Source organism: Puma concolor, chromosome A1, assembly GCF_028749965.1.
Source record: "Puma concolor isolate L17-30 chromosome A1, mPumCon1.1.hap2, whole genome shotgun sequence".
NCBI lineage: Eukaryota > Metazoa > Chordata > Mammalia > Carnivora > Felidae > Puma > Puma concolor.
In genome coordinates, this window is record NC_141667.1 from 64,449,798 (window position 1) to 64,472,740 (window position 22,943).

The window sequence follows — 22,943 nt, forward strand, 5'->3', positions numbered from 1 at the left end:
GAGCTACTGACCCTTGTTTCGGGGCACCCCGGCACAGATTGATTCAGACAGAGGTTGGAAGTGCACGCACCACAGCAAGAGGTGCCTGGACCATTCACTGGAAAGTGTAAACGCCTTCCTTTTATTTTCGATTGCAGGTGGAAGTTAAGCCATATGTCTTGGATGATCAGCTGTGTGATGAATGTCAGGGGGCCCGTTGTGGTGGAAAATTTGCTCCATTTTTCTGTGCTAACGTTACCTGTCTGCAGTATTACTGTGAATATTGCTGGGCTGCTATTCATTCTCGTGCTGGCAGGGAGTTCCACAAGCCCCTGGTGAAGGAAGGCGGTGACCGTCCGCGACATATTTCATTCCGCTGGAACTAAAGGGTAACTACAGTGCTCATTTTCAGGCCTCAGAATAAGTGCACTCTTCTGTTAATTCTGACCCCTTCCTCGACCTCTTCACGCTGGCATGTCCTTTTGTAGCAGCCCGTAACTTAACAATAGTGTAACAAAAAGAATGACCTATAATATAGGCGTTTTGTAGATTCTCGTGTCACTGAAAACAGTACGTACGAACTCCTTTTTCGTATTGCCATCGTGTTGCACGGAAGTTTTATTCTCTTGTTTTGCTGGAGACCAAGAGGATCCAAAACTTCCTGTAACATTTTCTTAGAGGAGAAAGAGAAATATTAAAAGAGAAATGAAACAATAGAGTATTTTGGGTTTTTAATTAAATTATTGTTAATAATATAACATATAAGAATACTTTTATTAAAATTAACCATGCAACAGTAACACTATCAGTCTGTCCTGACACAGTTTTTCCCCCAGAGAAGTGCTTTTGCCTTTTCCTTTCTTTCTTTTTTGCCTCTCTTTTTTTGCCATTCCCCACCCCCCCCCCCCACCGTTTTATTCATTTACAGCAGTGGAGGAAGTTAACAATTATTAACAGGAAAGAGCATGTTCAAGCAAACACAAATGCATGAGCAAGATCGAAGCAGCATTAGAACAAATTGTAAGGGTTTCGAGGCCGAGTAGAATTTCATGACGCCTCCGAGTTACTACCACAGCAGAAAAAAAAAAAAAAAAAAAAATAGTAAAGTAGGCAGAGCTAGGTTTATTTTCTTTTCAACCATTTTAAAACCTTTAGAATGTAAAAATTGGGTAAATGTACTACTGAGGGGAGTGCACTTATTTATTTTTAAACTTCCTCGTCTGGTCACGGCCCCAGGAAACCTACCAAAGCTAGAATTAATGACAACTGTGGGAAAACTAGCATTTCCTCCCCCCCCGAAGAACAAATGTATAAATTTTATTTTTGCTGTTATATATAAACTCTATATCCTAATTTAGTAAACACTCATCAGGTGTCAGCCTTTGCTCTCCATTTTGACGTTAAAAAACAAAACAGAACAGAACGGATCTAGAGATACCTCAAGGACATCAGTTTTGATTTTGTGTTAGCAGTACAATTGTAGCCAAAACTGGGAAACAAAACCAATATACAAATTGGCTGCCGATTGGCTTACTTGTAGATTTAAAGTTGCTCTGGGTATCCTGTAATTTAGTTGTAACATAGACAACGGAAAAAAAAAAAAGTTAAAAAAAAAAAAAGTTAAGTAGTTGCAGAGTGTTTTGCACTGTTGAACTAAGTAACTGTGTAAATCTGTGCAAAGGTACGTATGTTTATCTTACTCTTCCTATAAAATAAAAATAACATTACCGTTTCAGAACTTAGCATGGGACATAGTCAGTGTTTGAAGTGCCAACTTCATCAAGTAATGCATGCTTTATTATACATAAAATTCTAGCTTCGAAAGGCGTTATTATGTGTTGAACAGTATGCTTCAGGGGTAAATTTAAAATAGTCTCTTGAAGCCCTGGTCATGGAAGTGACTTTTATTTTAATTGACATTCTCTTATCAAATGCCCTACCCACCACCAAAAGGATTATTACCGGTGTGCAAAACATTAAAAAAAAATCCTGCTAGTTGTGCTACCTAACAGTACCGTCTTGGATCCTTCAAAACCAAAGACTTGCCCCAGCACTACGGTGGAACCACCTGGCTGATGACCCCTGCTGATTATCGTTAGGAAAAGCAGTCCTTTATTTTTAACACAGGCTTTAACGAACTGCATACCTGTTAAGTTCCAAAGGTCAAAATGGAGGCATATGCTGTCTAATGGTCAGACACAGAAAGGGAGCTGCTTTTAAAGAATTCCCTGCAAATACGGAAAGCAGTCATGCGAATGGAGGGTGCTCTTGTGTAGCTGGTCAGGGACTTTTTTTTCTTTTCTCCTGAACGACATAATTCTAACCGAAACGTTCATTTGCCTCTTTTTATTCTTTTCGATGCTTGTAGGTGGCTTGGGGTGTGCTATTGTACTGTTCCTACTCAGTAAACAGGTGTGATGAGTTAACAAGAAATAACACTGTTTGAGAACTAGCTTTGAATAATAATTTTTCCCTTTGTACATGACCTGCTGAATTTCGGTACAGTGTTTTTGTAGCTAACTTATTTTGTCATGCACATAATGTATATTTGTTATGCACTACTTTTGTATATCTTGTTTTTCCAACAGTGAACATTTTTAGGCACACTTTTCACTGACGGGATATCTCTTTATGCAATACCTCAATTTTTCATATTGCAAAGAGTAGCTTTTTGTACTTTTATTACTGAGAGATCTTCATATACTTCATTTTTTAATATAAATAATTTTAATAAATTTTATTTTCTTATATTCTGCTTTTTATACATTTCAGTGCTCTGCATACATTTTAAATTATGAATGTTGTGCACTGGCAATGCTATTTTAGAGTCTGCAGAGAAGAGAAAGCATGTTGCTTAAACATCCTTCCCCAGCACCAGCTATTGGTGTACCTATAATTTAAGAAATAGTCTATGTAAAGTCACAAATTAATGAAAAAAAAATTCGCATGAAAATGACAGATAACACGGTAGTTCCTAAAAAGACAAAAAATTAAACGCATAAGCATAGGGTAGAAATTTAAAATAACAAAATTGTCTACAGCTTCTTACTAAGTTTTTAAAATTATTCACAACGCAGACATTCTTGGTGAATGTTTAGCCATTTTTAATATTAATAAATTGATGTTAAGTGTTTGATTCAGAGATGTCTGCTCTTTTAATTATATATAAAGAAAAAAAAAATAGCCTGCCGTGGGACAGGTGTGTAATGTTAGTATGCATGACTAATGTAAGAAATTGTTATTCTACTAATATTTACTTGTGATTGTGTGACAAGCGTGTTTACAGATTATTTGGTTACACTTCAATTTACAGGGCATAAACAATTATTATCTATTACTCTGAACGTTATTGATTACATGTCCTTCAGATTACACGGGATTGTAGTTGGGAGTTACCATGTAACTCAAAACATAATTAACATGGAATTAGTTTACAGATTTTAGGGTATCACTTCAATTTACCAAGCATGTAGTTCTAGCACACTAGCATGGCACCAGCCATGTACTTACAATGTAGTTACAGAGTAATTACATGGTTATTTTTGCAATGTAAAATAAAGTGTTTCTGATTATTTTCTATGTAAAGGAACCCTCTCTCCCTTCCCCTTCTGGTCCCCACGCTTTGGTATAATATATATACTTCTCCATACACAGACCTCTGCAGAATGCAAAATAAAACTTGCAGTGAACGAATTTAGCATTTTATGAGAGTGCTGTTGGAAAGACTTGATAATTCACCCCTTTTGTTTTGAAGAGTTGAATCTTCTGTTAAAAGGTGATTTAAAACTTGAATGTGATGAATTGTGGCAAGTTAACTTCAAGTTATGTGCAATACTTATTTCAAACTTTTGAAAGATCTTTGCAGTGTAATTCTTTGTTTTTAATTGCAGACATTTAAAAATGTCATTTTCTACTGTTAAGAGTAATCCTCTTTCTTGCTGGTGTTTCTAAAGAAAAGAATCAGAAATCAATCTTTCTACTAATGTAAATTTGAGATTATTTTTAAAAATGGAATAAAAGAGGTTTTGGTCATTTGCTTTATTTTATTATCTTATTTTAAAGCTACTGTGATTGATAGCATTGTAAGAATTGGGACAATATTGTATTCAACTGTTTTATTTTTTATATTTTTAAAATTTAAAGTATAATTAGTTTTTATAATTTTCATCAGATTTTTGTTATATTTTTTGGAAGTGAAACTTTTAGCAAGTGGGTGTCTAGTTTTTACTAATCCCTAATGTTTTTTTTTTTTTTCCAGTGTATTGCTCATATTATCAGAAGGAAAAGTTATTTAAGTATGTCAGTTAATTGTACTACTTGGCTGAATTTCCATATAGTTTTTACTGTGTATGGGGAGGTTGTAGTATTTATTATAGCATTTTAAATAAGGGTAATTCATTTTTTATTAAAGTCATTTTCACGTTAAGTTCCTATTTTTGTATGTTCTACTCTTAAGTTATATAACACAGTTCCTTTTTTAAAAGAGTTCATTTGTTGAAGTGCTAGTGGAAAATTAATGTTATTAAATAGTTTGCAAATGACTATTTATACCAGTATGCATATAATTTTTAAATATTTGTAATGTGAGATGTTGAATGAATAAAACTTTTAACTCAGCTTTCTTTTTAATATACTTATTTATTTGCAACATGAGTAGGTTATGCTTCCATGATCAGGAATGAAACCTTTAAAAAATATTAGGTGTATATCTCGGGCCAAGGCAGAACATACTGATTCGAAAAGATGTCCAGCCACATAGGGACCAGTCGCAAGTATGCATTGCTTGTGTAAGTTTGTAAATAGCTGTGAGTTGTTGTCTTTGATCTGTACTATTAGTTCACACGTTGCCCTGCAGAGTCCTTTTTTTTCCCTTTCCTTTTCTTTTCTTTTCTTGCTTTCTTTCTTTTTTTTTTAAAATAGCCTCCCGTGTGTATGGGAGGCCTCGGCCGGGATTCGAGCATTCGGTCACCTGCTGAAGGCCAATGTCCAATAAAAGTAAGGAAAGGTCAATATGTGGGGGGTTTGATTTGTGGTCTTTGCTAATGAAGAGCCTTGATTTTTGGCCACCCTACAAGAGGATCTTGGTTAATAAGTCTGGACTTTCAAACCCCTAGTTTTTCCCTGGATCCTAACGTCACAGGATATGGCCTCTGGGATAATAATCTCTGTAGCATGTGAATTGAAAGTAGGATCTCTGACTCGATTCGTTAATCACGTGGACTACTGAGCACCACAGTGTATTCGTGTTTACATTTTACACCACATCTTCAAACTTTTAACTTCAGGACTTATTATGGCATGAAGCGTAACACGGAGAGTGTTCTGTTTTGTCAAATTTAATTTCTGCTCTTTCTCACCTCGAGGATAGTAGTCTTAAGACGAGAAGAAGCCGTTCTCGTCCTGAGACACATGGACTATAGAGGTCTTTTGCATCTAACTTGTCTTTCCAACCTGTAGCTCTTCCAGCTGTAGGGGAGCCTGAGGGGCCTTAGCCTGAAGAAGGGCTGAGCAGCGCTTAGATATCCCCCGGGAATACCGGGTCACTCAAGCTTTGGCTGACAATAGCGGGGAAAACTTATGTTCCCAGTTCAGTGAAGGGCCCCTGAGGAAGCCCCAGGGGGACGTTGGAGATGTGGGTGGCGTTTGGTCGCCACTTCGACAACATCCTAGGGCGTTCTGGGTTGGTTTAGGCACTTAAAGTAGGGGCAAAAAAAAAAAAAAAAAAAAGACATAAGTAGATTCGGGGTTTTTTTTTTTTGGTTTTTGTTTTATTTTTGTTTATTTTTTTTTTTAATATTTATGTTAGGCAAGTGCACATCAACTGTAAGTGATATAACAATTAAATCTGAAAATAATATGTAGGCGCAACACGTGGGTGTTTTAAATCACAGAATGGTGAATCTGTAGCGTGTGAGAGGCTATTTGGGCTGCATTTTCTGATTCACTGGTAGTTCACCCAAATTCACCCAAAAAGGAAAGTTCTCTACCCCATTCTTCACCATCCTTAACAATCAAGTTGTTTCATAACCTCTTTTGGTAATGGCTTTGTATCCACACCCAGTTCAAAAGGAAAATGATTTTTTTATGGATTTCTTTCTTAAAGTTGGATAAATACTCCCTTAAAGTCTGATCAAAAGTCATGGGGAAAGTAAATTCCTGATTTTAGAAATTAAGGAACTGTGGAGATGTCAATGATACAAAAGAGTAATTCTTTTCTGAAGTATGTAATGGCAGAATAATAAACAAGGAACTCCATATTTATTTCCCAAATCGGGATCTTTGAAACAGTAAGGTAATCCTTTCTATAAGAAACAGACAAAAAAAAAAATGTGAAGTTCGGTCATTAGATAAACATAGAAAATAAGACACCCTGTTTCGTGGAAAATCAAATCGTGCAATTAGCTTGCTGAGGCTTTGAGAGGTTGGACAATGAAGAAAACCATTTTACTTTGTTTAAAAGTACCTCCCCCCCACCACCAAATTTCTTTGCCTACGGTCTCTGCTTACAGATAACACAGGGCCCCATGGGACATACTTGGGATCTATTGCTCTCCATTTTAGTATGTTTACTAGTATCAGGAAGTCAAAGAACCTTACCGTTTTTTGTTCCAGAAGGTCTCTTGGTCCTGTCCCTCCTTAGTTATTCCCAAGGCTGGTAACCATTGTCCACGTTAACTTTACGGGGCTTCGAAGTCATTGCCTAGCTTCTAACCCCTGCACCGTTTCCGGTTTAGCTTCTTAATTCCCCTCCCTCTACTCCCAGTTCCAGAAGAGAGAAGTTTCTTTGCAGAATGGACCGTCCGTCACCTTAGGAAGCGATTGTTGATCGTGCCTCTCCCTGGCTCAGAGCGGCCCTTACTGCTCATGCGTGCCACGGCAAGTGCTGCTTCAGACAAGCACCTTGTGGTTTGAATCTGCCCTTCGTGACATGCTGTCTTCCTGATAATTCATGTCATTTCCCAACTTTGAAAATTTTCCCTCGCAAATGTCCCCCTCACCCCCTGCCAGTGTGCTCCGAGAGCCGGGACCGCAGGCTTTGAATAAACTCTAAGAATTCAGAAAATGAACATTCGTGCCCTACTATGAACTCTTCTGCAGTACCAATTCAGTCTCTTATTAAAGAACATTGTGTTTTTGGCATGCCTGAACCTTGTCAGAATATTTTAAGCTGGAATCTTTTTTCCTAGTCAAATTGGGTGTCATTGTTGACTGGCTGGAAAAGGAGAGAAAAAAAAAAAAAAAAAGTGTCTTACTGTGATTCAGTGCGGTGACCAGAGTTGGAAAAGAGCCGTGTGTCTCAAGGAAGTTAAAAATGAACAGCGGTGTCCAAATCTAAGCCCGAGCTTTCTTTATCCTTTTCATTGGAGTTCTATTTCGGTAAGCAGGGCTTCGATACCATAAAAATGTCAACGTGATTAAGCAAATGTCACCATTTAAAGAGATTATTTTCGGGGCGCCTGGGTGGCGCAGTCGGTTAAGCGTCCGACTTCAGCCAGGTCGTGATCTCACGGTCCGTGAGTTCGAGCCCCGCATCGGGCTCTGGGCTGATGGCTCAGAGCCTGGAGCCTGTTTCCGATTCTGTGTCTCCCTCTCTCTCTGCCCCTCGCCCGTTCATGCTCTGTCTCTCTCTGTCCCAAAAATAAATAAACGTTGAAAAAAAAAATTTAAAAAAAAAAAAAAATTAAAGAGATTATTTTCCACTCGTCTCCCACCACCCCCCCCCTCCCCCAACACCAAGAGAGAGAAAAGGACCAAACATCCCCAGGAATGACCCTCCCACCCCGCTGCAGAACCCGCCACAGGCGGCAGGACATTCAAAACGTGTTCTGGAGTGAGTTAGCCAGGATGAGAACTGGGTGTAATAAACATGTGTGAAACTGCATAAAAGGTCTTAGGCGGGGTCCAGTACAGACCTGAGCCGCCTTATCTGAATGCGTGGAGGCAGAATTCACCTCTCATAGTTGAGGGAAAAGGGAAGCGGCCCCTTGTGTGTTTAGCCAGCTATTGAAGATTTGATTCCAAAGACCTGCTATAGGGTTGGGGGTAGGGGTGTAGAATGGCCTCATCTCTCAGGTGACTCTCAGCTCGCCTGACTCGGCAGTGAGGGAATGGTTTGATTCTGGAAGAGGCAACCCGTAATTGCTGACTACCTTGGTATGTTAGGCACTTACATACATGAGCATAGTCAGCACCCTCCCTTCCCCGCCCCCCCCCACCCCCACCCCTGCCCTGGGAGCTACTGAACAGGAGACAGAACTATCTCCAGGAGAAGTTGGGTGTCCTGCAAGGTTACACAACCCGTATGAGGTAAAGGCTGGATTCAAGCCCTATCTACCAAATCCCACGTTCTTTCCCCGTAAACCTCACTGCCACGGGGATGGCAATGGACGGGATTGTTTTTTGTTTTTTTTTTTTTTCTTCCAATTGGTATTTGCTTTTAAACAGAAGCTTCGTTCTTAAAACTAATCTGGGCGCAAGGTATCATGTTTGAAAGTATCGAGACAGGGAGACAAAACAAAAGTTGCAGGTGGGAGTTTTGATTGGGTCTGGGCCATCTCTACGATTCTTGTCTATCTACTGGCTTCCCTAAGTGTGTGTCTTTGGTTCAGTGACCAGACTTGGCGGACTTCTCCAGGAGTAGGGGCAAAGGAGTTGAAGTGTCATTCCTATTCACTTGGAGGAGCTGCAGACTTCTTAATGCATACCTTTTCTCTTTGACTGAACCACCAGTGAAAGACCGATCAGTTTTGGGCAGGCAACAAAGACCAAAGGAAGACCCTTTCCTCCAGCACCATGAACCCCCCAGTTCCAGAATCACGAACAGTTCTCGAGTTAGAATAACAATTACAACAGCTAGTGATGAGGTTTTTTTTTTTTTTTTTTTTTTGGAGTGAAAGTGGGGTTCTGGAGCCAAAGACCAAGGAAGAATTCTTGAAGACGTCTTTGGTGCAAAAGAAGGTGATTTTACTGAAGCATGGGGACGGGACCCGTGGGCAGGAAGAGCTGCCCCGGGGACCACAAGGAGAGACTGGGTATATACTATGGGGTTGGGGGGAGGTAAAGTCCAGGGGAAGTTTCCGGTGAGATTTTCATATATTAAAGAAGACTCCCAGGATACTGGAGGCCTGGCTACTGTCAGGCTAAGGTTGTTTTTCTTTTCCAGCAAAGCATTAAGACAGTAAGGAGTTCCTGGACGTTTTACTCTGCCAGCCTCAAGTATTTGTCAATGGGCGGCGGCCGGTTATAAGGAAATTTAGTTCTATCCGCCATTTCCTTCTGCCTTCGTTTCCCACATCACTGTGGAGGGGTGATGGAGACTGAGGTCCTGCGGGACTATGATCTCTATCAGTTAACCATTTGTTTTTCCCCTTTCCTTCATTCTTGGGCAGCCAGGAGCGCCCAAGGAATAGCACACATCCCACCTGGTTGGGGGTGGGAGTGGGGGGGGGGTGCGGCCCCTCAGCTCGCCTAACGCTCCCCCATCAACTAGCATGGATGGCGTGCCTACCAGATGCCAGGCATCCCGCTTGCTATAGGCGTTTCCTCTTTTCAACCTCCCACAACGCCACGAGGTAGGTACTGTTCGTGTGGCTAATGTTCGGAAAGATTAACCAGTCTGCAAAGCCAGGATTCCAACCCAGGCACACAGACGCCCAGGTCCTGTTTGACCTCACCCCCTCTTTTAAGTTTCCAACCAATCAAAGAGGAATTGCATTAAAATTTCACCAAGAAGTGATACTGCGGGGCGCCTGGGTGGCTCGATCGGTTAAGCGTCCAACTTTGCCTCAGGTCATGATCGCACAGCCTGTGAGTTCGAGCCCCACGTCGGGCTCTGTGCGGACAGCTCGAGCCTGGAACCTGCTTCAGATTCTGTGTCTCCCTCTCTCTCTCTGCCCCTCCCCCGCTCGTGCTCTGTCTCTCTCTCTCTCTCTCAAAAAATAAACATTAAAAATTAAAAAGAAATGATACTGAAAGAATACCATTTTACAAATCCATCGAAAAATCATTGCCCTTGATTGTCTCTGACAAGGATGTCTTTAACAATGCTGTGATAGCTATTTTTGGGTGTAGTTACGTCATCTCCTAAATTGAGAAAGCCAAGGAGAAACCCGACCAACCAAATCACATGGGTGTCAAGAAAGGATATCTAGTTAGCTAGACGGATGGATGGGCAGATGGGTGGGTGTATGGATGGACAAATGGGTGAATGGATAAGCAGGTAGGCAGGCAGACAGACTGAGAGATTTGCATACGTATTATATACCTCTATACATCTGATATATTTTTTTAGATTCAAAGAAACTCTCACCCAGGAGAAAGGGTTTTATTTCTTCCTATAGAACTATAATTGAACATGTTCTATACAGAGATCGTACAAATCAAGCCTCCCCTCACGTATCTCATTCTTGAGACTGCAAAGTCTTTGTAATCTCCTCCAAATAATCATGAAATCCAGGGCGCCTGGGAGGCTCAGTTGGTTAGGTGTTTCTTGATTTCGGCTAAGGGCTTGATCTCACAGTTGGTGAGTTTGAGTCCTGTGTCAGGCTCTGCAGGGCCACCACGGAGCCCGCTTGGGGTTCTCTCTGTCCATCTCTCTCTCTCAAATTAACAAACTTAAAAAAAATGGTCCTGGGGCACCTGGGTGTCTCAGTCAGTTAAGCATCCGATTTCTGTTCAGGTCATGACCTCACGGTTTATGAGTTCAAGTCCCGTGCATCGGGCTCTGCGCTGACAGTGTGGAGCCTGCTTGGGACTCTCTCTTTCCCCTCTCCCTGCCCCTCGCCCCTCTCTTTTTCTCTCTGTCTCAAAATAAAAACTTAAAAAAAAAAAAAATAGCTCTGAAATCCAAAAGAGCAGGGAGAGGCCTTCTTACTGACGAATTTTCCTGGTGAATTTTAAAATGGCACATGAATATTTTGCTTCTGGATTGAGATGTCAGAATCATTAAAATAGATTTCTGCAGAGAATATATATTCTTGATTATATACGTATATATACACATATATACATATATACACATATATATTATATATACCCCATATATATCATATATATCATATATGATATATATCCATATATAATATATATGACATATATAATATATACATATACATACATATATATGTATATAAAGAGAAAGAGAAGTGTTTGCCATTTTTAGAGCACCGGAGCTCTGGAATACACAGCTTTGATCATTGCTGCAGCCTGAACAGCTGTTTCTGAACAGATGTGATGCTAGAGAGCCTAGAAGAACCAACTTAGAATGTTTGAACATAGATTTGCAGCAACACCCTTCTGAGGGAGACATTAAGGCCACAGCCAAATACAGTCATCAGCAACTTCCTTTTTCTTTGCCCCCCAAAGAATTCAAACCTAACAAAGAGCAAACTCGACACTCTAAAACTGGAAAGGATGCAAATGGGGACTCAGATTTAGTCCCCTGAAGTGTCCTACTTACGTCAGAATCAGCAGTGCTCCCCAAGGGGTGTCCCGGGGCGGGTCCCGGGGCGGGGGGAACGAGGGTGGGTGAAGGTGGATAGTAGGGGGAGTGGGAAGAATTGGAAGAGGCGGGCAGTGGAATTCAGTTAAGAAATACAATTTTGTTGGGGCGTCTGGGTGGCGCAGTCGGTTAAGCGTCCGACTTCAGCCAGGTCACGATCTCGCGGTCCGTGAGTTCAAGCCCCGCGTCGGGCTCTGGGCTGATGGCTCGGAGCCTGGAGCCTGTTTCCGATTCTGTGTCTCCCTCTCTCTCTGCCCCTCCCCCGTTCATGCTCTGTCTCTCTCTGTCCCAAAAATAAATAAACGTTGAAAAAAAAAATTTAAAAAAAAAAGAAAAAAAGAAATACAATTTTGTGTCAGAGGTCAGTAGCCCCACCCTCCACACACGCTGCAAACAGCTGGGGCCACAGCCGTGCACACCATTTCCTCTCTCGTCTGGGACGGGGACATTTTGCAGTGATGGCAAGTAGTTGCCCACGATGGCAGAAAATTGGAATCTTTCCTGGATTTCGGTGTATTTATTTTGTGTCATTTTCCCCTTTGAGTTAATACGGAGAGCGCAGCTCCACGACCTTCAGACGTGGGGTCTCTGGGCGCCTTGATCCGTCTCCGTCAGGCAGTTAGTGCCCTCAGTACGTGTTCATCATTATTAGCATCCGAACGACTGCTGTTCTTATTATTACTCTCTGTGCACTTAGAAAGTGCTGGTGCCTGTGCTGGGTTGGGGGCAGGACAGGGTGGCAGGGTGGCCGTGCGTGCGTCAGGCAGGAACCCTCTTGCTGCCGCTGTCCTACATCATTTCCCTTCTGCGTATTCTCAGCATTCTGTCCCCTCCAGCCGGCAAGGGTTGCCATGGTGACGGGGAAAGTGTGGCGACTCCAGGCCAAGTGCCGCTGCTGCGCCCTACTCTTGCTGTCTCTTTTCCACGTTGGGAACGGGATTCCTCCCACGGTGGGGAACCATACCCTGCACAGAGGGTCAGGACTCTGCTACCGATTTGAACACAAACTCCCAGGGACTGTGCCCTGGAACCCTGGTGTTCTGGGGAGTTTTAGATGAGCCAAGAATCTTTCACTTTAGGGAAATCAGCAGGAAAAGAAGGGGAGGAGCTGGAGATTAGGCCTGGAGTCTGCCAGCTGACAGCTCCGTCGTGCTGCCTTCCAGCAAATACGATTTTCCCTTCCTCCGCTATTTCCCCTTTGCCCTTATAAGCGGCAAAACGTAGGCAAAGGTGGCCCCAGGCGTGGTGTTGGGTACTAGAGGTGACTTGGATTTAGAAGTCAGGCTCATACCCCAGAGACAGGGGGCATAGTTCTAGGGTGAGACCCCAGGATTTCTGTCCCTTTGCCACCTCTGGGTGAGTGAATTTGGCCACTTCAGTTCAGCTCTGAATATTGTTTGTCTCACCAGTCAGAAGGGGTAAAAAAAATGAAATCCCCATCTTCGGGGCGGAGGTTAAGTCTTCAATGAGGCAATCGTAAAAAAAGCAGCATTTGAACAATAAATTTTGGAGACTGTCATTATCATCACCATTATTGTGCCAGATCTGGCCATCGTGGCCTGCCAATACCTTGGGGAAGTCCCTTCCCCTCTCTGAGACAGTACACTTGCTATCTCTGTATGGAGGGGACAAGGACACCGGTCTCCAGGGCTGTGGTGAGAACCAAGTCAGGGGAACGCCCGGTCCCCTGCCCCGCCTCAGCGTTGCCTCCTTGCGGTCACCCTCCCTGCTACTGCCTCCACCTGCTACAATTCCTTCCCCCCCAACACCCACCCCACCATGTTAGCTGGGGTCAAACAGAAATCTGGCTCTGCCCTTGCCTTGCCAAACCCTCCCACAGCATCCCATGGCCCTGGAGATAAAACTGCTTGTGTTTTCTCGGGGCGCCCGGCTGGCTCAGTCGGTTAAGCGTCCGACTTCGGCTCAGGTCACGATCTCGCGGTCTGTGAGTTCGAGCCCCGCGTCGGGCTCTGTGCTGACAGCTCGGAGCCTGGAGCCTGCTTCGGATTCTGTGTCTCCTCCTCTCTCTGCCCCTCTCCTGCTCACACTCTGTCTCTCAATAACAAATAAATGTTAAAAAAGCCAAAACACTGCTTTTGTTTTCTCAAGCCCATAGGCCTTATGGGACCTGGCCCCGGCCCCCACCCCCACCTCTCTCCACTGTGCACTCCAGCCACGCCGCGGCCCTCCTCCAATGCAAGCCCCTTCTTCTGGGGCAGGGTCTCCCTACCAATTGCCTCCTCAGTGAGAAAGTATCTGCCTACCCCGCCGCCTCTCCCCGACCTCAGACTTCAACGCAACCCTCCACCCTGCAGGACTTCACTTAGACATCACCTCCAAGAGGACTTTGAATCGCTCCTTCTCAAGTCTCCCCGTCCCACCTCCCCACCCATCACACGTTGTTATCAGAAGCACACCTTCGGACTAGTATTTCTTACAATGTGTAATTAGCATTATACATCATTTGTTTACCCGGTTTTTTGGGGCGGGGGAGATATTGTCTTACCCGTGCTTGTGTCCTCAGGAGCAGTCATGTGCCTTGCACAGCGTAAGTGCTTAATAAATGTTTACTGAATGAGTGACTCACGGGATTTGGGTATTAGTTCTCTTTCCTAGACCTGCTCTCAAAACAGCCACCAAAGGATCTGTGCTTCAGAAGGAGGGCCTGAGAGCTGATGGGGCCCCAAGGCTCAGGTATTTCACAAGCAAAATAGAGATCGGAATGCCAGATAAAGGTAGCTCCGAGCCCTGCAGTGCTAATGGGCACCAAGTTCAGCTAGGGATATTGTTCAAATGCAGGCTCTGATTCAGCACTCCTGGGGGCCTGAAACTCTTGTCTTTCTAACAAGCTCTCAGAACTGCTTCTCCGAACTGCTGCATCGCAGACCATGTGGAGAAGCAAGAACTTTGGCCTCGTGAAAACCTTGAAAATTTTGTTAAGTTTATTTATTTTGAGAGAGAGAGAGAGAGAGAGAGAGAAAAGAGAACCAGTGGGGGAGGGGAGGGGCAGAGAGAGAAGAGGACAGAGGATCCCAAGCGGGCTCCGCCCTGACAGCAGAGAGCCCCGTGCTGGGCTCGAACTCACAAACTGTGTGATCATGACCTGCGCTGAAGTCAGACGCCTAACCGACTTAGTTACCCAGGCGCCCCCAAGCCTTGAATTTTTAAACCTTGGAGTCCCAAGGACAGGGTGAGCATAGTGGCTGGGAGGGGTGGTGCGCACGCCTCCTGAGCTGGAAGCTTCTCAGACCCAGGATCCAGGGCCAAGAGGGGAGGAGCATCCTCTGGATATGGAGAGCAGAGCAGCCAGATGGGGTGAAAGGTCGGAATCGGCTTTGTTTTAGACTGTGCCTCCGCCTCACAGAGAGACTTCTACCCAGGAGTTTGCTCATTCATGTATCCCTCATTTCTCCAGCAAATACCTGCTGAGGATATTATGTATCCTGAGGATACTGTGGAGATGAGACAGGCAAAGTCTCTGTCCTCTTGGCGTTTACGTCCTGTAAACAAAGACCTGGATTTGAGACCTCACCTGTGTGTGTACGAGAGAGAGGTTTGGGTGAGTCATTTCAACTTCTGAGCCCTGGCAAGATGCGATGCCTGTTCCCAACATGGGGAGTTGCCGGGAGATTCTCAGGAGACAGTGCCTTACGAAGATAAGGCATTATTATGCACAGAACCACTCATCTGAATTTTGAACTTGCCCTCTATTAGCCAAAGGTGGAAATCTGCAAAGGAGGATTATATTGAGGGGTTTCCTTGGTCAGTCAATCATTCATCCAAGTGTTTGCACTGTTCTGGGCTCTGGGGATATTGTGGGGGCGACGTCTCTGTCCTGTGGGCATTTACATTCAGAAGCAGAAATCAGATAATCAACAAACACATATATAAACAGGAAAATGTTCTGAGCGTCACGAGGAAAATAAAACCGGGTAACTTGGTGGAGACGAGAAGTGGAGCTAGTTGAACTGGGAGGTTCGAGAAGGCATCTCTAGGCGAGATTTAAGCCGAGACCTGAATAAGGAGAAAAACAAGCCAAGGTGACATATAAGGGAAAGGTATTCTGGGCAGAGGGAACAGCACATGCAAGAGTCCTGAGGCAAGACCAAGTGTGACATACTTAAGGAAGAGCAGTGTGGCTGGACACAGCAACAAGGGGAAGCAGAGGTCGTGGCATGAGCTCAGAGAGGCCAAAGGGCCAGATAAAGCAGGGCTCTGTTAGCCGGGGCAGAGGCTTTGGGTTTTGTTTTAAATCAGACGCAGAGCTGCTGAAAAGGAGCTGCAGGGCAAGGGTGGGAACTGAGCTGGGATTACTCTGGTGATGGTGTGGAGACTAGAGGGGAGCTAGAGTGGGAGCAGAAGGACAATTTAGGAAGGGATGGCAGGGGTGTCTGCGAGTGAGGACGGTGGATGTTGGTAGATGACAGCGGCATGGGCCAGGGTGATGGCAGAACCGAGAGAGGTGGGCACGGGAGGGCTATAGGTTGGACTGAGGGATACGTGAGAACGACTCGGGTCCATGCTGTGCTAATTTCGGAGGAAACACAATTTACCAAGCAGTACTAATCCCATTCCCTTGGCGCGCTTCTGCAAAGGCGAAACCTTCGGGGAACCAGGAGGAAACGAGGCAGTTCTAATCCTACCTAGACACACAGAAGCTTCAAAAGGAGCGTATCGCTTACAAAGGGAAATTCTTACCCCGTTCCCCTCCCTGTCCTGGGAGGTCTCATTGAAATCCTTTGCTTGTTTGAAAGGGCAAGAGAGATCCTGCTTTAGCAAGTAACAAGCGGCGCTTAGATGCCTTGGATGGGCTCTAATTCGGATTCAGCATTAGTTTAATGCGGAGGGGTTTTCCGGAAAGAAGATGAGATAGATGAATGACACAGACAATTTAATTCATCTTAGAGATGGGGCTTAAAAACCAGGGGCCAAAGCATGTGTGGGTGCATGTGTATGTGTGAGATGGGTGTTGATTTGCTGGTGTAGGCAGCAGCGGAGGGAGGGAATATTGATTTCCCTGCCACCCGGTTTAGTGAAGTTTCTCTGCATTCCCCACAGGGCGGGGTCCTCCCATCCATTCAATCCCAACTTACTCAGTGTTGAGCTGCGTCCCATCCTGTGGTTCTCTCATTCACAAAGGGCCAAAAAAAGGGAGCGGTGTTCATCAGAGCCAGTGGAGGGTGAAGGAACAGCACTTCAGCACGGATGAGGTGGGAAGGCCCTTATCCGAAAGTCGTCAGCGGCTGCCTCCTGGGGGGTGGGGGGGAACCATATGTCCCCAGGCCTACGACTGGCCAAATGAAATTCATGGCTAGGAATATGCATCCGTTGGTTTTTGTTTCAGCTCCTGCAGCTGTCTGATGAGGGGTGACGGAGGAGCAAATATCTGTTTTGTGGGCTGAGATGCCTTCTTATCCAATTGCCCCTGGTCTTTCTATGCAGCACTACCCCAGCCTGCCCCCTGCGCAGGCAGCCAGGACCACTCGCCCCACGGGACATATGGGTTGGGAACGCACCTTCTCCAAGTGTCACTTTCGAAAAGCCAAAGGAAAGAGTCGTGGTTTGAATTCAGGCTCCTAACTCCTTGGCAAAAATAAAAACTGAGTGGTTTCTCCTTGAAAGGGGCGATCCTCTTTTATATGGGAGCTGTGACTGCCACCTGGTGGAGGAAGTTAGCTGAGCAACTTCCTTCTCTTTTTGGCCTTTTCTAATGCGTCTAGCCACTCATTTCGTTATTTCTTCATAAATACAACAGGGGAGTGTGGAACGTGTGTGTCAGGCACTGCGTTAAGTGCCTGGGGACAGGCTGTGGGAACAAAAGGGTCCGGGTCCTTGCTTTCATGTGGCAACTGGAGGGCTTGTGGGGTGACAAGTGGCTTGCGGGGTAAGCCGCTCCATTAGAAAGAACCTCGCAGCCCGCGGGAAAGACATTGGGTGAGGAAGGGACTTGGGCACAGAGGCTGCTTTGGAGAGAGGGACCCCGGGGGGCTACTCTCAGGAGGGTCCTTTGCGATGAGATCTGAACCCTGAGAAGGTTCTGGCTTTGGGAACTGCTTTCACCCACCTGGCTCTCTTGACATCCTGCTGGTAGTCCCGTCAGAGGCCGTCCCCACCGACTGCCAGTGGAGCACAGGTGGGCCCAGTGAGAGTGAATACACTGGTGAGGTGTGGAAGCCGGTCTTCTCTGGTCCCTGCCTCTGCCCCATCCCTGTGGTGGCCGGGGGGGTGGGCACTAATTTGTGTCAGGTCCAGCGTCTCTCCTGCCAAGAAGACCATCAAACACTAGAGAAGCACCAAGAGGACTCTCCACCATAATTCTCCCCCCTCCCCAGATGCTGCCCAGGTTATGAGTGGCAGCCTAGCGTTCAAGGTCACCCAAGGAGGGCCTAGTAAATGCCCCAGGCTTTACATTGGGACATCTGAGGAACTACATTCTAAGGAGCAAGACTGAACAAGATATACACCGACCTTTATAAAGACTCAAGCGAAGCTATAAATCAATTCAAACTCCCCTACCCTACCTGCCTGCCAGAAACGAAAGATGAATATTATCCAGACTCTCGAATAATCTATAGTTTTAATTATACATTATCTGGCATGCACAAATTCCCCAGAACACCAGGATTCAAAAATCAAGTAACGGGGCGCCTGGGTGGCGCAGTCGGTTAAGCGTCCGACTTCAGCCAGGTCACGATCTCGCGGTCCGGGAGTTCGAGCCCCGCGTCGGGCTCTGGGCTGATGGCTCAGAGCCTGGAGCCTGTTTCCGATTCTGTGTCTCCCTCTCTCTCTGCCCCTCCCCCGTTCATGCTCTGTCTCTCTCTGTCCCAAAAATAAATAAACGTTGAAAAAAAAAAAAATCAAGTAACCAAAAAACAAGAAAGAAAAAAAGTGGTTGCACGGATCCTAATGGGATGGGAAACCACTCTGATCAATACGTTCTAGAAAATATTCTGAAGAAATTCAGAGGCAGAAAACTCAGTTTCCATTTCATTCCAGAACTGAAAAACGTAACTGAAATTTAGAACTTGATGGCAGGTTAGTGAATTCGTGGAAAGCGGACTAGTGGACTGGTCTACAGAAAATAACCAGACAGAAGCGACGACGGAAACAAGGACGGAAACCACAGAAAAGAGCAAAAGAAATATACGGAACAGGGTACAAGAAGACTTAATATGTGTAGCGGAGTCTCAGAAAAAAAGGGAAAGAATGAAGCAGAAGCAACAGCTGGAGAAATAATAGCTTAGAATCTACCAAAGCGGATAAATGATAGCAAATCACACATTCAAGAAGCACTATGAAGTCCAAGCTGGATAGATACAAGAACACCATACTCAGTCGACTATTTCGTGATAAAAGTGCTGAAAAGCAAAGACAAAAAGAGAATCTGAAAAACAGGCAGAGGGGAAAATTGCATCACTTTTTTTTTTTTTCAGTGTGTAGTTTTTGAGAGACAGAGACAGAGCACAAGCAGGGGAGGGACAGAGAGAGAGGGAGACACAGAATCCGAAGCAGGTTCCGGGCTCTGAGCTGTCACCAAAGAGCCTGACACAGGGCTCGAACTCATGAACCGTGAGATCATGACCTGAGCCGAAGTCGGATTGCTTAACTGACTGAGCCACCCAGGCGCCCTGAAAAATTGCATCACTTTTAAAGGGGCAGTAATCTGGCTGACAGTTGACTTCTCAAAAGAAATAGCAATGACAAGACAATAGAATTTCTTCAAAGTGCTGAAAGAATAGCAGGCGAGCTTGAATTTGATATTCAGCAAAAACATTCTTTAAAAGTAGTTACAAAAAAGACTAAGTGAATTCATCACCAGTACAACCACACTAACGTAAAATGTTAAAGTTGTTCTTCAGGTAGAGAGAAAATAATCCCATTTGGAAAAACAGGTATGTGGGAATGAATGAAAACACAACAGAGAAGGTAGATTTATCAAAATTTGGTAAGTCAAAATGAATACTGAGTGTATAAAACAATAATCATATTAATGTCTCATGATGTTTAAAATACATTGTAGAATTACCAAAAAAAAAAAAAATCTATATGCTGTTTACAACAGACATTATAAGGAAAAAAGGTTGGAAGTAAAATAATGGAGATATACCATGAAACAATAACCACCAGAATATATTCCAAGAAGCATCATTAGAGCTAATACTTCATAAAAATCAAAGGGTCAAATTACCAGAAGATATAACAATTGTAAATGTGTAGGCATCTAACAGCAGTTAAAGACCTACAAAGCAAATACTGACAAAACTAAGAGAAGAAAAAATTCAGAGCTATAGAAGATGATTTTCAGCACACCTCTGTCAGCAACTTATAGAACAGTCTGACCTTATTTAACTGATAGTACAAAACAGATAAAAAGAAATCAACAAGGATACATTAAGAAACCTAGATAAGGGGCTCCTGGGTGGCTCACTCAGTTAAACATCTGACTTCCGCTCAGGTCATGATCTCACAGTTTATGGGTTTGAGCCCTATGTCCGGCTCTGTGCTGACAGCTCGGAGCCTGGAGCCTGCTTCGGATTCTGTGTCTCCCTCTCTCCCTGCTCCTCCCCTGCTTGTGTGTGTGCCCATGTGCACTCTCTCTCTCTAAAGTAAATAAATATTAAAAAAAAGAAACCTAGATAAGACACTCCATAAATTTGATCGAATTTGCATATATAGAACACTAGCCCCAACAACTACAGAATACACATACTCTTCAACTGCACAAGGTAGTTCCCAAAAGTAGACCACAGGCTGCATTCTAACACAAGTTTCAGAAAATTTCAAAGGAATGAAATCATTCAGAGTATAGTCACTGACTACAATGGAACTAAGTTAAAAATAAATAACAAAAAGACTGAAAAGCTCTCAAATGTTTGGAAATGAAACAATATACTTATAAGCAACCCATATGTCTAAGAAACTACAATTAAAATATTTTGAATGGAATAACGGAAATATGAAATACAAAACTTATGGCATGCAGCTAAAGCTATGCTCAGAGGAAAATGTATTGCTTTATGTGCCTGCATTACAAAAAAAAAAAAGGCTTAATATCAACGATTTAAGTATCCATCACAGGATGTTATAGAAAGAATTAAAGAACAACAGAGGGAATTGGCAAAGCCAAAAGTTAATTCTTGGAACAGATTAATAAAACTGATGGTCTGCTGTTGAGACCAAATCAGAAAAAATAGTGCAAAAATTATCAATATTAGGAATGAAAAGGAGGATCTTGCAATGCTCCTAGAGACATTAAGAAGATAATAAATGAATATTTGAACATTTTTTGCTACTAAGCTTTAAAATACAGACTGAACAAATCCTAGAACACAGTTTACTAAATGGACCCAAAAAGAAATAGAAAATCTGAATTATTCTATAACTACTAAAGACCTTCTTACAAAGAAAACTTCATGCCTAGGTGTCTTCATCAATGAATCCTACCAAATACGTTAAGAAAGAAGTTTTAAGTCATTCTCTGTCGTGAACACAGAAGTGGAAAACATTGAAAAATAAAATTTAGAAGTGTATCAATCACATAAAATAATATGCCACAAGCAAGTAGGACTTATCCCTGAATAGAGGGTTGGTTTAACATTATAATTCAATCAATGCAACTCATCACATTTACAGACAAAGGGAGTAAAATTATATAACCATCTCAATAGATTATAGTCAAAGTATTGCATAAAATTTAACACCAAACTAAACTGAAAATAGAAGGGAACTTCCTTAATCTGACAAATACCATGATTAAAAAAAATTTATAGTGACTAGAGTACTTAATTATTATTATACCTAATAATAAAACATTGAAACTTTACCTTGAGGGCAGAAATAAGACAAGGATGTTCACTATCATTTGTATTCACCTTATACTGGAGGTTTTAGCCAAAATGAACTAGATATCCATATAAACAAATAATGATTCTTAAATCTCTATATTATACTATTCCTAAAAATCAATTCCGGGTGGATTGAATATTTAAATGTGAAGTATAAACAATAAAGCTTCTAAAAGATAGCCAAGAACTTCTTGGGATAGACAAAGATCTATTAAATCAAACACAAAAAGTATAATTCTAAAGAAAAATACGGATATATTGGACTAAAGTTAAAAACTTTTATTTATTAAGAGTTCGTAGACAGCATAAAAAGGTGAGTCACAAGGTGAGAAAAAAATTACAATACATATGACTAGCAAATAACTAATATACAGAACATATTTTTATTTTATTTATTTATTTTTTTTTAATTTTTTTTTCCAACGTTTTTTATTTATTTTTGGGACAGAGAGAGACAGAGCATGAACGGGGGAGGGGCAGAGAGAGAGGGAGACACAGAATCGGAAACAGGCTCCAGGCTCTGAGCCATCAGCCCAGAGCCCGACGCGGGGCTCGAACCCACGGACCGTGAGATCGTGACCTGGCTGAAGTCGGACGCTTAACCGACTGCGCCACCCAGGCGCCCCCAGAACATATTTTTAAAAAGTCCTCTTAGTGACTGAGAACCAGATGAAAATCCCATATAGAAATAGACAAGAGATTTAAACACAAAAGATGATATCCAAACAGCCAATGAGCTTAACTTCCTAAGTAATCAGGGACATGCAAATTACAAGAAAGCAATATCACACTGTGTTGGTTAAGTTCATATGTCCCGTTGGCTAGGCCACAGTACCCCGATATTTGGTCAAACATTATCATAGATGTTTCTGCAAAAGTATTTTTTGATGAAATTAACATTTAGAGGACAGCCGATTATCCTCCATAGTGTGGATGGATCTCATCCAAACAGTTGAAGGCCTTCATAGAAAACTAATGACCTCGGGGCGCCTGGGTGGCGCAGTCGGTTAAGCGTCCGACTTCAGCCAGGTCACGATCTCACGGTCCAGATCCGTGAGTTCGAGCCCCGCATCAGGCTCTGGGCTGATGGCTCAGAGCCTGGAGCCTGTTTCCGATTCTGTGTCTCCCTCTCTCTCTGCCCCTCCCCCGTTCATGCTCTGTCTCTCTCTGTCCCAAAAATAAATAAACGTTGAAAAAAAAAATTAAAAAAAAAAAAAAAAAAAAGAAAACTAATGACCTCTCTTGAAGAAGGGAAAATTCTGCCAGCAGTTGGTCCTCAGACCTGAACTACAGCATCAACTTTTCCCTGGGTCTCCAGGCTGCTGGCCATTCCTGAAGATTTTGGATTTGCCAGCCTACATTCTTATGTAACCCAATTCCTTAAAACCTTTCTCTCTCTGTCCCTCCACACACATACACACTCACATCATTATTGGTTCTGTTTCTCTGGAAAGCCCGAATACACATACCCATCAGAATGGCTAAAATGAAAAACACTGACAATGCAAAATGAACATGTGGAGCAACTGGAATTCTCAAGCTTTGCTGGTGGAAGTGAAAATTTGTACAACCACTTAAATACCTGTTTGTCAGTAGTTACTAAAGCTGAACCTATGAAT

The 22,943-nt window shown here is 43.3% G+C and overlaps 1 protein-coding gene and 1 long non-coding RNA gene across 5 annotated transcripts in view; one reads left to right on the forward strand and one right to left on the reverse strand.

Annotated features, from left to right (window-relative positions):
- CPEB4 (cytoplasmic polyadenylation element binding protein 4) overlaps positions 1-4,596 on the forward strand; it is a 68,376-nt gene extending 63,780 nt beyond the window's left edge. For all 4 annotated transcript variants that reach the window (XM_025923615.2, XM_025923614.2, XM_025923617.2 and 1 more), the window contains one exon: positions 138-4,596. In XM_025923615.2, the coding sequence (XP_025779400.1) occupies positions 138-365 (228 nt within the window). In that variant the 3' untranslated portion in view covers positions 366-4,596. The remainder of the gene's footprint in view (positions 1-137) is intronic.
- Positions 4,597-15,343: 10,747 nt separating this feature from the next.
- LOC147584205 (uncharacterized) lies at positions 15,344-16,637 on the reverse strand. Its single transcript, XR_015255416.1, has 2 exons — positions 16,573-16,637; positions 15,344-15,493 (listed from the first exon to the last, which is right to left on the reverse strand). It is a non-coding gene; the product is annotated as an uncharacterized LOC147584205 (long non-coding RNA).
- Positions 16,638-22,943: the final 6,306 nt, after the last annotated feature.